The 14,498-nt window shown below is 26.9% G+C and overlaps 1 protein-coding gene across 1 annotated transcript; it reads left to right on the forward strand.

Annotated features, from left to right (window-relative positions):
* Positions 1-2,170: 2,170 nt before the first annotated feature.
* On the forward strand, positions 2,171-3,199 carry LOC136076145 (histone-lysine N-methyltransferase SETMAR-like). The gene has a single exon (XM_065789615.1). It carries the CDS (start codon positions 2,171-2,173, stop codon positions 3,197-3,199), a length of 1,029 nt encoding a protein of 342 aa, XP_065645687.1.
* The last annotated feature ends 11,299 nt before the right edge of the window (positions 3,200-14,498 follow it).

Here is a 14,498-nt window from a genome sequence, read left to right on the forward strand (position 1 = left end):
ACCATACATCCTTTTATGTTGGCAAACTAGGATCTTCAGTTAGAATTTAAACATTTCTATTGGTTAGCTGGCTAATTGTGAGAAATAAGAATAACAAAGTACGTGCTTTTAAATTGAACCCTCCTTCCCCCTATACGCTTTTGTACGCTATTTGGAGACCCCCTCTTCCCCTATGAGCGCACGTACTTAATGGACGACCTCTTAGTCCTACTAATAATATTTTGACATCCTTCTCAGGTAGTTTAAGGCCAGTCAAAATTTTTGTAGTAGTTTGACGTACCTTCTACATATTTCATTTAAAACTAACCGTTTTTCAAAAATTGTTGGTTGAACTTAGTAGTACCTAGCAAAAGTGGTCCTAAATGAAAAATAATTATTTTGACAATAATACTTTTAACTGAAAGAAACATATTTTAAAAAGTATTGATTTAAATCATTAAGCAGAACTTTTCTTGTATTCGACAATTTGTCACTTAACAAATTTCTTTTTAAAGACTTTTTTATAGCCGTAAAGCAATTATGTTTGTTCCGCGTGGAGTAACATTTGTAATGACCAAAATAAAACTCGATGTTGTGCTTTAATTTGCACCGACATACAGATATATTGAAGTTGGATGAAGGCAATAATATGTTTGTAAAGTATTGGGAGAAAAGAAATGATTTAGATTGGAGTAACTAATTTAAAAAAGGAATAAATCAACAGAAGGTATGAAAAAATGAAAGAATTGTAAAATTAAATAAAGTCGCATGTAAAAAAGTATTCATATTTTTGACATAACTAGTTCAACCAATTTTTTTGCAAGTAAAAGAAAGTGATTTAATAAAATATTGTGAGTGACGTTTTCTAGTAAAATAAATATTATTCAAAGAATTCATGCCTTTAAGTATAAAGATAGTAGTTGTAACCACGAGTACTCCGTTATAATGAAGTACTTGTTGTTACAATTACAAATAATTATTTGTTGATGCACACCCCTATCTTCGCCCCCCTTCCCCCTGGATTCGTCACTGAGCACACTTCTTTAGAACAACTTAAAAACAACCTTGGAATCATTGGACCATTTTTCCAATGTTGCACCAAAGTTAGTGTGCTGCTTTGGTATATTATTTGAGTAATAGTTTTAATTAAAAAAATGCTATCAGATTATAATAATAAATCAAAGTTATATCATTTGTTAATAATATTCCTGCCTTATTATAGTTTTTGTAATAAATTGTTGTTTGTTTAGAAATTGTCTGGATTGAAGTTCGATCTTTTTGCATTAACATATATTGTTAATTAAATTTTTGTTAATTAAATTTTTAAAACTAATTTGTTTTTTTCAGTTTACAACGTTAGTCGAGATACGAAAAAAAACCGATAAAATTAACTATTAATAGTACTATAAAATATATATATAAAAAGTGTGATAACAGTGTAAACTAGGTTTCCGAAAGAAGACCACTTAAATCTTATCCATCGAGTCCTTAAAAAAATAATAAACATATTTACAAATACCTTGTAAAGTATAAGTTACAATAAAGTAGAATATATATATATATATAGAATCTTTTATATAAGCAAAACTGTTAACAATATAAACAAAATAATATAAATATAAACGCGATGATATAAATATAAACGCGAGTGGAAGACAAATAAAAAGTAATTTTGTACTTATTTTATTTACAGTTTATTTAATTTTTATTTATTTTTTGAATATTTTTATTGATAACGATAAATTATTGTTTCGATATTGTATTGATAACGATATTGTATTGATAACGATAAATTATTGTTTATTGATAACGATAAATTATTATTAATCGTTATTGATAACGATTATCAATAACGAAACCCTTTAAAATGAATCCGAAAACGTTTGAATACGAAAGTCTTTTTGAAAACATTTCAAATAAGGTTTTTAAAATAAATGATCAAAACACTTTTGATAAACATGACCTTGATAAAAACTTTATTGATAACTTTTCATTAATGAATATATTAGGTAACCAAAAAAGTTCGTGCGGTTTTTGGTAATTGAATTGTTTTTAGCATTTTTTACAACACCCACATCGCACAAGGCAAGTAGCTTTGTTGCGTAATAGAACGCGTGTGTCACGCGCAGTTGCTGCATATATAGTGTAGGCTTGTAACGAGCTTACAGGAAAGGTTTTAAATAAAGAAAGGATGGCAACCCAACCAACGATTATTCGATCTTGCTTACTTTACGAGTTCAAACTTGGAAGGAATGCAACACAAGCGGCCAAAAACATCTGCACAGCATTTGGAGAAGGTACAGTAAGTGAACGCACAGCACAGAAGTGGTTTCAGCGATTCTCTTCGGGAGATGAGTCCATCGAAGACCTGCCGCGTTCTGGACGCCCATTGTTGGTTGATGAGGATGAACTGAAGGACGCTGTCGAGTCTGACTCCAGCCAAACTTGCCAAGAACTTGCAGAGAGGTTTGCTGTGAGTGTTGAAACCATCCGCCTGCATCTGCATGCGATTGGGAAAGCGTGGAAGCTGAGTCGGTGGGTTCCGCACAAATTGTCGATCGACAACAAGAAGCAACGGCTTACGATCTGCACATCACTCTTATCACGCCACAATGTTGAGCCTTTTCTTGATCGTTTATTGACATGCGACGAAAAATGGATTGTGTACAACAATACCAAGCGTTGCTACCATTGGTTGTCCCCCGATGACCCCATCCCAAAGACACCCAAGCCCAATCTCCACGAGCGGAAGGTTTTGCTCTGCATTTGGTGGACTACAGCTGGTGTGGTGCATTACGAGCTGCTCCCAACAGGCCAAACCATTACTGGACTGGTCTACTCAGCACAGCTGCAACGAATTCACGACCTGTTGCTTGTAAAGCATCCTGCACTGGTGCACAGGAGAGGAGTTCTGCTTCTCCACGACAACGCAAGACCGCACACCGCTCGCGTGACTCAGGACAAGCTCCAAAGCCTTGGTTGGGAGAGTTTGCCTCATCCACCATACTCGCCAGACCTCTCCCCTACTGATTTCCATTTTTTCCTTTCCCTGGGAAATCATTTAAAAGGACAGCAGTTCCGAGACCAGGACGCGGTTGAAATGGAGTTGAAAGCTTTTATAGACTCAAAAGACCGAGAATTTTTTAGAAGTGGAATAAATAAGCTTGTTTTACGTTGGGAAAAGGTTTTAGATGCTAATGGTGACTATTTTGATGAATAAATGTACTTACTTTTGTCGTTTTGTGTGTTTTTATTATATACGGAAAAACCGCACGAACTTTTTTGGTTACCTGATAACTGCCAAAACGAGCTTAAAGTTCTTTTATTTAAAATATTTAAACACTCCTTAAAGGAAGGTATCTTTCCTGAAAAACTGCGAAAGTAAAACCTATTTTTAAATAAGGAGATACAAGTGAAATAGACAGTTACAGACCAATATCAATACTTTCTACATTCTCTAAGATACTTGAGAGAATTATGCTCAATAGAGTATATACTTTTTTTAGAGAAAATAATTTTATTTACTCCAAGCAATTCGGTTTTCAAAAAAATACATCAACTGAACACGCAATTCTTCACCTAGTTGATGAAATAAAAAACTCTTTTACAAACGGAGAAGTAAATACATTAGGTGTATTCATAGATCTCTCTAAGGCTTTTGATACAGTCGACCACAAAATTATATTACCAAAGCTTAACATGTATGGCATAAGGGGTAGAACGAACAAATGGATAGAAAGCTACTTAGATAAACGTGTGCAATCTATATACTATGGAGATAATAAACTCTCTAATCCTTCCATTTCAAAGTGTGGTGTTCCTCAGGGTTCAATACTTGGGCCTTTGCTTTTTTTAATCTATGCTAACGATCTCTATCGGGCATCAAAAAGAATTTCAACTATAATATTTGCTGATGATAGCAAATTTTTTATCAAGAATTAGAAAATATTTCTGGATGTTTTAGGGCAAATAAACTTTCTATTAACTCAAGTAAAACAAAGTTTTCTTTATTTTATCCTTCTTATAAAAAAAAAAAGAGGTCGAATCTTCTCTTCAAAAATTGTTTATTGAAAATAGAGAAATAAGTTAGGATAATGTTACTAAATTTTTAGGCGTTTTTATTGACGAAAATCTAAATTGGAATAAACATATCGCTTATTTAGGTAGTAAAATATCTAAAAGTACCGGAATAATATACCGATCACGCCATTTATTAAAAAAGCCGCGACTCAAACAAATCTACTATAGCTTTGTTCAAAAGTTATTTAAATTACGGTAATACAGCATAGGGTAGTACCTATAAAAACAAACTAGAACCTCTCTATCGTAAACAGAAGCATGCTATACGAGTAATTAATTTAAAAATAAAAAAGAACACACAAAGCCTTTTTTTGAACAGATGTCTTTACTAACATTGTTTCAACTAAATATATACAATGTTCTAAGTCTTATGTATAAAAGCAAAATGCAAAAAACTGCAATTTTCTATAATCTTTATAAACAAAAGCCAGAGTATAAATACCTGTTGCGCACAAATAATACCCTTTTAGAGCCTTCATGCAAAACTAAGCTTGAGCAATTTAAAATTACTTATCGTGCACCTCATATCTGGAATGAGTTTTTATTACTTAATCAAAATATTATTGACTTTAAAAACTTAAATGGCTTTAAAAAAAACTATTAAAAAGAGTATTTTAAAGTATAAAAATTTACTTACTGATTTTTTCTAAATTCACTGCTAGCTTCACTGTTTCTAAGTTCACTGCTAGCTTCTTATATAAACTCTTATTTTTTAATATACTTAAATATATTTTTTTAACGTTGCGTTAGCAATAAAAGTGGTAATATTAAGAAAAAGTAACGATATATGTTTGTATGATTGTTATCTTACATTTTAATACAATTATAATGTAACAATTTAACGTAATAATTTTGAAAATATTTTTATTTTTATATATGTGTGTGTATATATATATGACAATGTAAAGCGGTTCTTGATGATAAGACCTTTTGGTCTTCTGCAAGTTTCCCGCGTTCTTCTTACAGTTCGTATTATAAAAGTTTGTTTATCATTTATGTTTGTGATTTTTTATATTTATATGTATATTCAATCTTAACGAATCTTTATTATGTAATCACGAAAAAGTATACAATGGAACAAAAATAAATTAAAAAAAATAAATAAATATAAAAACAATATGAATGGTTGTAAACATCATAACTTCAAAACTTTTGAGAAAAATAATAAAAATCTAAAAATAAAGTTAAATAGTTGATAAAATAATTAGTAATACTTTAAAATGTTGTCGAGGGAAAGAATTTAATTTTTTATTTTGTTTTTAAAAAGACAAAAAGACGTTGGTCGCTCAAAATTAACTATATATAAAATCTAAAAGTATCAAGAATTTTTTTATACTAATTTTATTTATATATTCTTAGGAAATTTATGTTCTCGCTAATTATTACTACGACATGTTTTGTTTTTTTAATTTCATATTTCATGTTAATTTAATCTACTTAATATTCACGAGCGGTTCTCGATGATAAGACCTAAAGGTCTTCTGCGAGTCTCCGCGTTCTTATTTTTGTATCCTCCTAAACTGTGATAGCAGTTTTTACGTCAAAAATATTTTAAAAGATTTAAATGTAAACTATGCAGCATTTTAAAAATTCAACCTAATGAAAATAAGACATAACATTTTCAAAACGTTGAGTTCAAATATAATTAAAATTTTCTTTTCAATAAAATTAGGTTTACAAAAAGAAAAACCACCAGCAAAGTTAATTATGCGAGTTTACTCTTTTCAGTACTTCCTCAGGCAATATTAGCGTAGTATATATAGCAGTGAATAAATAAGAAGTGAAGCTGTCTTAAGTTTTTCTTATTGAGATAAGGACGAGCTTTGTATAAAACTCCAATGTTATTAGAGATTTTAGTGCATACATTATTACTATGCTGATTCCAAGTAATGTTCTCATCAAGATAAACACCTAAAAATTTAATAACGGAGTCTCTTTTTATTTACACACACACACACACACACACACACACACACACACACACACACACACACACATATATATATTAGGTTATCTATTTAGAGCCTTTCTTCGCTTAAAAATACAAAGGATATCACTTGGGCACTTTACGATTGCAAAATTTATTATTAAAAATTATATTTACAAATTACAATTACTAAAATAAATTACACATTGTAAAATTTTATATTACTATTGTAACAAATATATTATAAAATAACACAAATTTAATTAAATATTTTAAATTATAATATGCAATTTTAAATTATATAATATAAAGAGATATTGAGAGACGTAATCTTAATGGCAAAAATTTTATTGGCAAAAAAAAAAAAAGCCTCATTTTGTTAAAAAAAGTAAATCTTGCTGATAAATACATGAAATCTGAAAAAAATCAATTCAAATAACAAAAGCATTTGCCGATATAATAATTGCAACATAACATTTTATATATAAAGAATAATAACACCAAATTGGTGTTGGCAGTTTCACAAGCAGCAATATATCTGAACCCAACTTAGAGACAATGAATTCCAATAGTTGTTTTATGACAAACAATGTTTTTTAAGGATACATAGCTTCAAAAAGAGTCAGTTTTTTTACTAGTGACAAAAAAGCTGACTTTTTTTGTACTATGTTTTTTATTTTTTATATATCAAATTTAAAAAGTTTTTATTCGTATTTTACATTTATTTTAACTTTGCTTAAAGGCTAAAACAACTTAATTAACGATTACAAGTAGCAAACTTATCAATCTTTTTGTTATCTATTACCAACTATGAACAAATATTCATCAAAGCTAAACCATTTTGGTGGTGGTCCTATAACATGGTGCTTCACACATAATATTTCAGGAGCCAAAGTGAATAAAGTCTCCACTCACATTCACATGAAGTTAATGGAAAAGTAGCATGCAAACTTTTAATGTTTTCATAAGAAGGAAAATTTATCACTATTAACAACTCAGTAATATTAAAATTTAAACGACCGACTTAAGTTTAACCAAAAAGCTTCGCATAAATGAAGCTCACAAGGTAAAGCATGGGAATTCAGTAAATCTGTTCCATGAAAATCACTAACAGGTATGATGGAGCTCTTCTAGTGTCACAAAAAAATTGAAATTCTGAAATATAAGTTCAACTTTTTTGTGACACTAGAAGAGCTAGAAAGAAAAAAGTTCTTGAAAAGTATCCAAAACAAAAGTAAGATTTTTCCACCCAACGTGTTCTGCAAAAATGTTTTAAATGTTTTTTTAACAGCCAACGGAACAGTACTTTCAATATGCTCCTCCAACATTTTTTGCCTGGTAGGTAAAAATTTAAAAAGTATGATACCTCATTAAAGTGTGCCAAAAGACATATTGCACTTTGTATAAGGCACAAATAGCTAAATTAAGTCTTTGACTGTTGCAATGAGCATATGCAGCTTTTTCACTCAGATTTAAAATAGAAGAGAACAAACCTTTAGTGTGACCTTCGATTGCTCCAGCACCATCGTATTAATGGCCTCAGCAATTCATGATATATAATTTAGATAGAGAATTTATCCGTTTTTTAGGTTGCACAAATGGTGTTAATGGTTAAGGATTTTTGTTATATTTTGTTAAAAAAGTATTTCAGATTTTTCTTTAAATTCTAAAGAAAATTCTGAAATACTTTTTAACAAAATATAAAAAAAAAGTCCCTAACTAGCAACACCATTTGTACCAGCTTAAAAACTGATGAATTTTCTTATTGAACTTTGAATCAAATATTATATATACAGTATATAAAGAAAGATATGTATAAGATATATGCTTATACTAGTCATTAGGTTATTTATACTTCAAATCGCTTTGTCCTATTGAATAATGATTAAGTGTTAAACTATTGAAAAATGCATATATGTTATATATAGACTATTTATTTACTATAAATAGTATTTATAATAAATGTACTATCAGTATTACAATTTAATACAGACATAGCGCATTGTGTTTTAAATATTTTAACATTTATTAACAACCAAAGTAATCACTTATACTTTAAAAAGTGTTATGCTATATATATATTTTACTATAATACTTAATATGTTACTCTATGCAGTATAAGTTATCACTCTTATAGTTAAATAAATATTTAATTTTATATGTTCAATCAATTTTTTAACTATATAATTTGTTTTAGTGTTTTTATGATAATGGTTGAGGTATCATAAGTAAATTAAACACTTTAAACAAAATAGCTGTTATAAAACTCAAGGGTTTTTGGATATATATAAAATTCAAGGGCTCCTACCGTAGAAGCTCCTAATCTATGTTTACTATTAAAAATACAATTTTACAATAAACAACATGAATCTCATTATACAATTCTTTAACAGCTAGTTGTTCTTTGACAGCTAAATTTTTTGTATTTAATGTATATCTTGCAGACCAAAGCATAAAAAACTTTTTATCTATACCCTAAACTCCTAAGCATGAACCTTATTTAACACGGTCGCTGTGCAGAAAAACAATTTAAGTATGGTGTTTCCTGAACTTTAACGTCTTGATTGTAAGCCATGTGTTCTAACACTAGTCTACTGCGGCATTATATTTACTATGATGCACAAAAAATTTTTTTTTCTTCAGTAATAATTTTTTTTGTACTGTAAAGATTATATTTGATATTATTTATTGATATTTATTTGCTAAATAGTATCAAATACTTAAAAGTTAAATATTGAAAACTAAACTAAATAAAAAGATAAACCGTAAAAAAAAAATGTTGGCAACGTTCATTGTTGTATTTTGTCATGTATTAATAATTAAAACGTATTTCACCACCTGATCATCGCAAAACAAATGATTTTGACTAAGATTTTACTTAGGGTGTACTTTGGGGACGTCCAAAAATTGTTATAAGTAAAGAAATTAATATCTAGCTTTTTGAACAAAATAAATAATAATTTAAAAACTTTTTTTATTGTTTAATAAAATAATACTAGGGACGTGCATTGATCCTTCTTATTAAATATTATTTATTTTTTATTACTTTAACCTCCAGTTAAGAAATATATTTTTGCATAAATTTGAAAAACCGCTCTAAACAAGAAGCAATCATTCTTTTATTAGTGTTTATTTAATTAAAATCTGATAATAAAACTTAAATCTAATTTACTTGACGTTTATATAAAAAAAAAATTTTATGCGCAGTAAAAAAATATTGTATTTACTTTATTTTTTCTGTCAAGATTCAATTTTATCTTTGGGTACGTCTACAAACATTCTAGACGTACCCTAGATCAGCCCCTGTACACAGTCAGATTATTATCAGATTTTGCAGGTAGCATCCATGCATGGGTGTTTGCAAAATGTGAAAAATTAGTAAAAAGAAAAATATTTAAAAGTCCATGCGTAGGTCTTAATAAAAAAGTATATATAAATATATATATATATATATATATATATATATATATATATATATATATATATATATATATATATATATATATATATATATATATATATATATATATATATTTAAATTTTATGGTACCTTTCTTGATGTGAAAAACTTACCAAGCAAAAACATGCTGTTAGAATCATATTTGGAGCTGGTTGAGCGATTCCTTGTGAACCTCTTTTACGTATAATTGGTGCCCTGAATATTTTCTAACTTAATATCCATCTTGTTCTGCAGTTCATGTATAAAACAAAATATGGAGTGTCCACCAAAATATTTGAAACTTATTTTAAAGAAATACACCATAAATTTGCTACAAGGTTTTCCGCAAACAACTTTGTCATACCAAAATCTTATTCTTAAAAAAATTCATATTCAATTCAGAATCGCGGACCACTTTTGTGAAAAAGATTCCTAAACATTGTTTCCGGGAAGAAAAAAATCTCTACATCAGTTCAAAACTGATTCAAAACAGTTTTTATTAAACACAGATTTTGATTTATATTATTATAATTATATATATATATATATATATATATATATATATATATATATATATATATATATATATATATATATATGTATATATATATATATATATATATATATATATATATATATATATATATATATATATATATATATATATATATATATATATATATATATATATATATATATATAAAGTTATTATATATTCACTTTTACTTTTACCCAATCTATTTATGATATTATGTATTAAACGATATCTTACTTTATTTTTTATATATTTTTTGTAAACATTCATTCAATTTTTCTTTTATACTATATATTCTTGAAACAACTTCGTAAAAATTATAAATTGTAACATGGTTCTCGGCGATAAGGCAAATCTATGCCTTCTTCTTGCAATTAAATTAATTACAAATTTATGGAAACTGTTATATTTTATTAAACGGCAAAATATAACGTTAAAAAAAAGTAAATAAAAAAAAATGTGTAACAAATTTATGATAGCAAAATAAATTGACGATTCATAGTTGGCTTTGACCCTACAGAATAATGTTGTTTTGGTATATTTTGTTGGTACAAGTGAATTGAACATATTGTGAAAATTTCAAGTCAATTGGATTTGTAAAACTAGTTTAAAAAACTGAATACAGAAAAAACAATCGTAACTAATTTTACGTTATGCACAGCTATAAACTCTATGCTTATGCTGTAAACAAGACTCTACATGCTCTTTCTCTTTTCCTTGCAGTTTGCTAATTTTTTTGAACACTGAATAGTAAAAGATTTTTTTCGTAAAATTTTTTGTCATTAACCAAAGACAAAAATGGCTAAATTGTGTGTTTTATATTACAAATTAATTATTATGCTTAAGTTTATTGATAAAATCTTTATAAGAATCAATAAAAAAGATGTTTTTTGAAGAAATGTCAAAAAATAAAAAAAGTGGGATTTATTTGTGAATTTGATTACAAATATTTTGCTAACTCATTTTATACTATAAAATGAGTTATCAAAATATTTGTAATCAAATTCACAAAGAAATCCCACTTTTTTTATTTTTTTCAGCCTATAAATTATAGGCTGAACAAAAGGCTACTTTTCGAAAGCGCTATTTTCAAAAGTAGCAAAAAAGCTATTTAAAAGAATTCAACTTATGAAAGTCTACTTATCATACTTAAAATTCAACTTAATAAAGTTTCGGAGTATTACTTGCAAAAGGCACTTGTTTAATTGTCAATACTTTTTTATTCTCGGCAAGAAAATTAATCAATTTTTGATTGTCAATAATCTTTCAAAAGAGTTTTATTATTTTGGTTAACAACCCTAGTTCTAATCTAATTTGAAATCTAATTATAAATTATGTTACTAATTATATACTTTTTCAAAAATTAGTTTCCCCAAATCAGTGGTTCCTGGGGCAATTTTAAGTGAGTGTTTATGTTTCAGTACTCCAATAAAATCTCAAATTATAATCAATTTTCAAATTTTATCAAAGTATTTTCTGGTACTCAGTCGATATGGATATGTATTTTAAAAGTTTTAAAATACATGAGCTTTAAATTATGTCTTAACTCATGTTTTGAGTCTTTTACAATTTAAAAAAAGGATTTAATAAAAAAAGATGCGGTTCTTAATTTGTTTTCAATCATCTCTACCACATGTCATATACTAATGTGGTTTAAAAAATCTGAACTAAAAATAACTTTCATTAAAAGTCTCGGAAAACAAGCAGTGATACGCAATGTAATGTTTATACAGAAAGTCTGTTATAATGTTTATACACCCACATAATTTTTTACACTATACAATAGATATAGAAAATATAATGGTTACTTAATTATAAATGAAAAATAATTACTACGAATGGTGATTTTTAGATTACCAAGTTGACTTTTTTGATAACTTTCAGGGGCGAATTTAGGATTAATTTCTCTTTTGCTAAATTTTTGTGCGTAAATGTAACCCCTCCCCTCCCAACCAGCCTTGTAACCCCATCCCCTTCCATGCACAAATACTCTAAAGTGCTAAAGAAACTCCCCATACTAGTTTATTTATTGTGATATTTCCCCCCCATCCACACAGAATCATATTTTCAAAAAGTTCCCTATTAACCATATTTATCCCCTCCCCCTGTTTAGTTTGCACACAAGAGTACCATGACTGAGGCTTATTTTATTTATTTTTGCTTATGTATGTTAGAAATCTTTACTCAATTCGGTTAATTATTTTCCTATGAAACATATGCATAAATTTAAACTGAATTAAAATATTATCTTTATCTCATTCTTGAAATCCATCAATGCACAATAAGAAATCTTAGCTGAAAATAAACAAAACAAATTTGATATTCAAAATTAATTTTAAAATAATCTTTATTACCTTAAAATTATTACTATTTGAACACAAATAGTACAGTCAATTAGGGTTTCATAAATAAATTATTTTGATTTATTGCTATTTTGATTAATTGAGAATTAACTAAATTTAACGCTGATGCTTAAAAAAAAAAAGATTTAACATTACATGAACTTTAACATTATCATGAACTAAAAAAAAAAGATTTAACATTACATGAACTTTAACATTATCATGAACTAAAAAAAAAAGATTTAACATTACATGAACTTTAACATTATCATGAACTAAAAAAAAAAGATTTAACATTACATGAACTTTAACATTATCATGAACTAAAAAAAAAAGATTTAACATTACATGAACTTTAACATTATCATGAACTAAAAAAAAAAGATTTAATATTACATGAACTTTAACATTATCATGAACTAAAAAAAAAAGATTTAACATTACATGAACTTTAACATTATCATGAACTAAAAAAAAAAGATTTAACATTACATGAACTTTAACATTATCATGAACTAAAAAAAAAAGATTTAACATTACATGAACTTTAACATTATCATGAACTAAAAAAAAAAGATTTAACATTACATGAACTTTAACATTATCATGAACTAAAAAAGATTTAACATTACATGAACTTTAACATTATCATGAACTAAAAAAAAAAGATTTAACATTACATGAACTTTAACATTATCATGAACTAAAAAAAAAAGATTTAACATTACATGAACTTTAACATTATCATGAACTAAAAAAAAAAGATTTAACATTACATGAACTTTAACATTATCATGAACTAAAAAAAAAAGATTTAACATTACATGAACTTTAACATTATCATGAACTAAAAAAAAAAGATTTAACATTACATGAACTTTAACATTATCATGAACTAAAAAAAAAAGATTTAACATTACATGAACTTTAACATTATCATGAACTAAAAAAAAAAGATTTAATATTACATGAACTTTAACATTATCATGAACTAAAAAAAAAAGATTTAATATTACATGAACTTTAACATTATCATGAACTAAAAAACGAGTTTTAAAAGACTTTTCTTTAAAAAAAATTTTTTTTCATTGAAACTTTTCAATAAAGAATTCATTAATTATAGTTCATTATTAAAAAAGATATTCGTTGTATATATAAAGACATTATATTTATAAATTCTTTATATACAACAAATTTATATATTGGCAGGGGGAGCAAAATTACTATAATTTAAGTCTGGTTTAAGTTTGAGCCCCCTCAATTTAAGGAGATTGCAAATTTTATAAGGTCATAGTTTTTGAACGCTAAGAGATTATTGCATTAAATTCAGTATTTATCGATGATTATAAATTTATTTGCAAATATTACAAAAAGTATTTTATCAACTTGATAAAATACTTTTTGTAATATTTGATATCTGATATATATATATATATATATATATATATATATATATATATATATATATATATATATATATATATATATATATATATATATATATATATATATATATATATCAGAGGCGTAGAAAGAATTTTTTGGTGTTCAAGATAGGTAACTTCCAGACATGGAGCAAACTTCAAACATTTATATGTTTATACCTATATCAAATAATGAGGATTTACAAAAAATTGCGATGATTGGAGGCTGGGAACAAAAAAGCTCCAAAATTTTCGCTCCCCTGCCCCAAACGTGAGAGCAACAAGTTGATGAAATATTTTTTGTACTATTCTTAACTAGGCTTATATTCATCGATAAATTTTAGTTTTCATTTTAGAATATTTTAGCGTTTAAAAATTATGACCATATGAAGTTTAAACTCCCCTCAATTTGAGGGGGTTGCAAATTTTATATGTTAATAATTTTATAAACGCTAATAGATAATACTATGAAACTTAAAATTTATCGATGAATATAAGTCTAGTTAAGAATAGTACAAAAAATATTTCATCAACTTGTTGCTCTCACGTTTGGGGCAGGGGGGGGGGCAAAAATTTTGGGGCTTTTTTGTTCCCAGCCTCCATTCATCGCAATTTTTTGCAAACCCTCATTATTTGACATAAGTATAAACGTATAAATGTTTGGAGTTTGCTCCATGTCTGAAAGTTACCTATCTCGAGCACCAAAAAATTCTTTCTACGCCTCTGATAAATATATATATATATATATATATATATATATATATATATATAT

The sequence above is a fragment of the Hydra vulgaris genome, chromosome 02 (genome assembly GCF_038396675.1).
Source record: "Hydra vulgaris chromosome 02, alternate assembly HydraT2T_AEP".
NCBI classification, from domain to species: Eukaryota; Metazoa; Cnidaria; class Hydrozoa; order Anthoathecata; family Hydridae; genus Hydra; species Hydra vulgaris.

Excerpts from the sequence above, each read along its gene's own strand:
- LOC136076145 (XM_065789615.1), top strand. The coding sequence starts at position 2,171 with ATGGCAACCCAACCAACGATTATTCGATCTTGCTTACTTTACGAGTTC.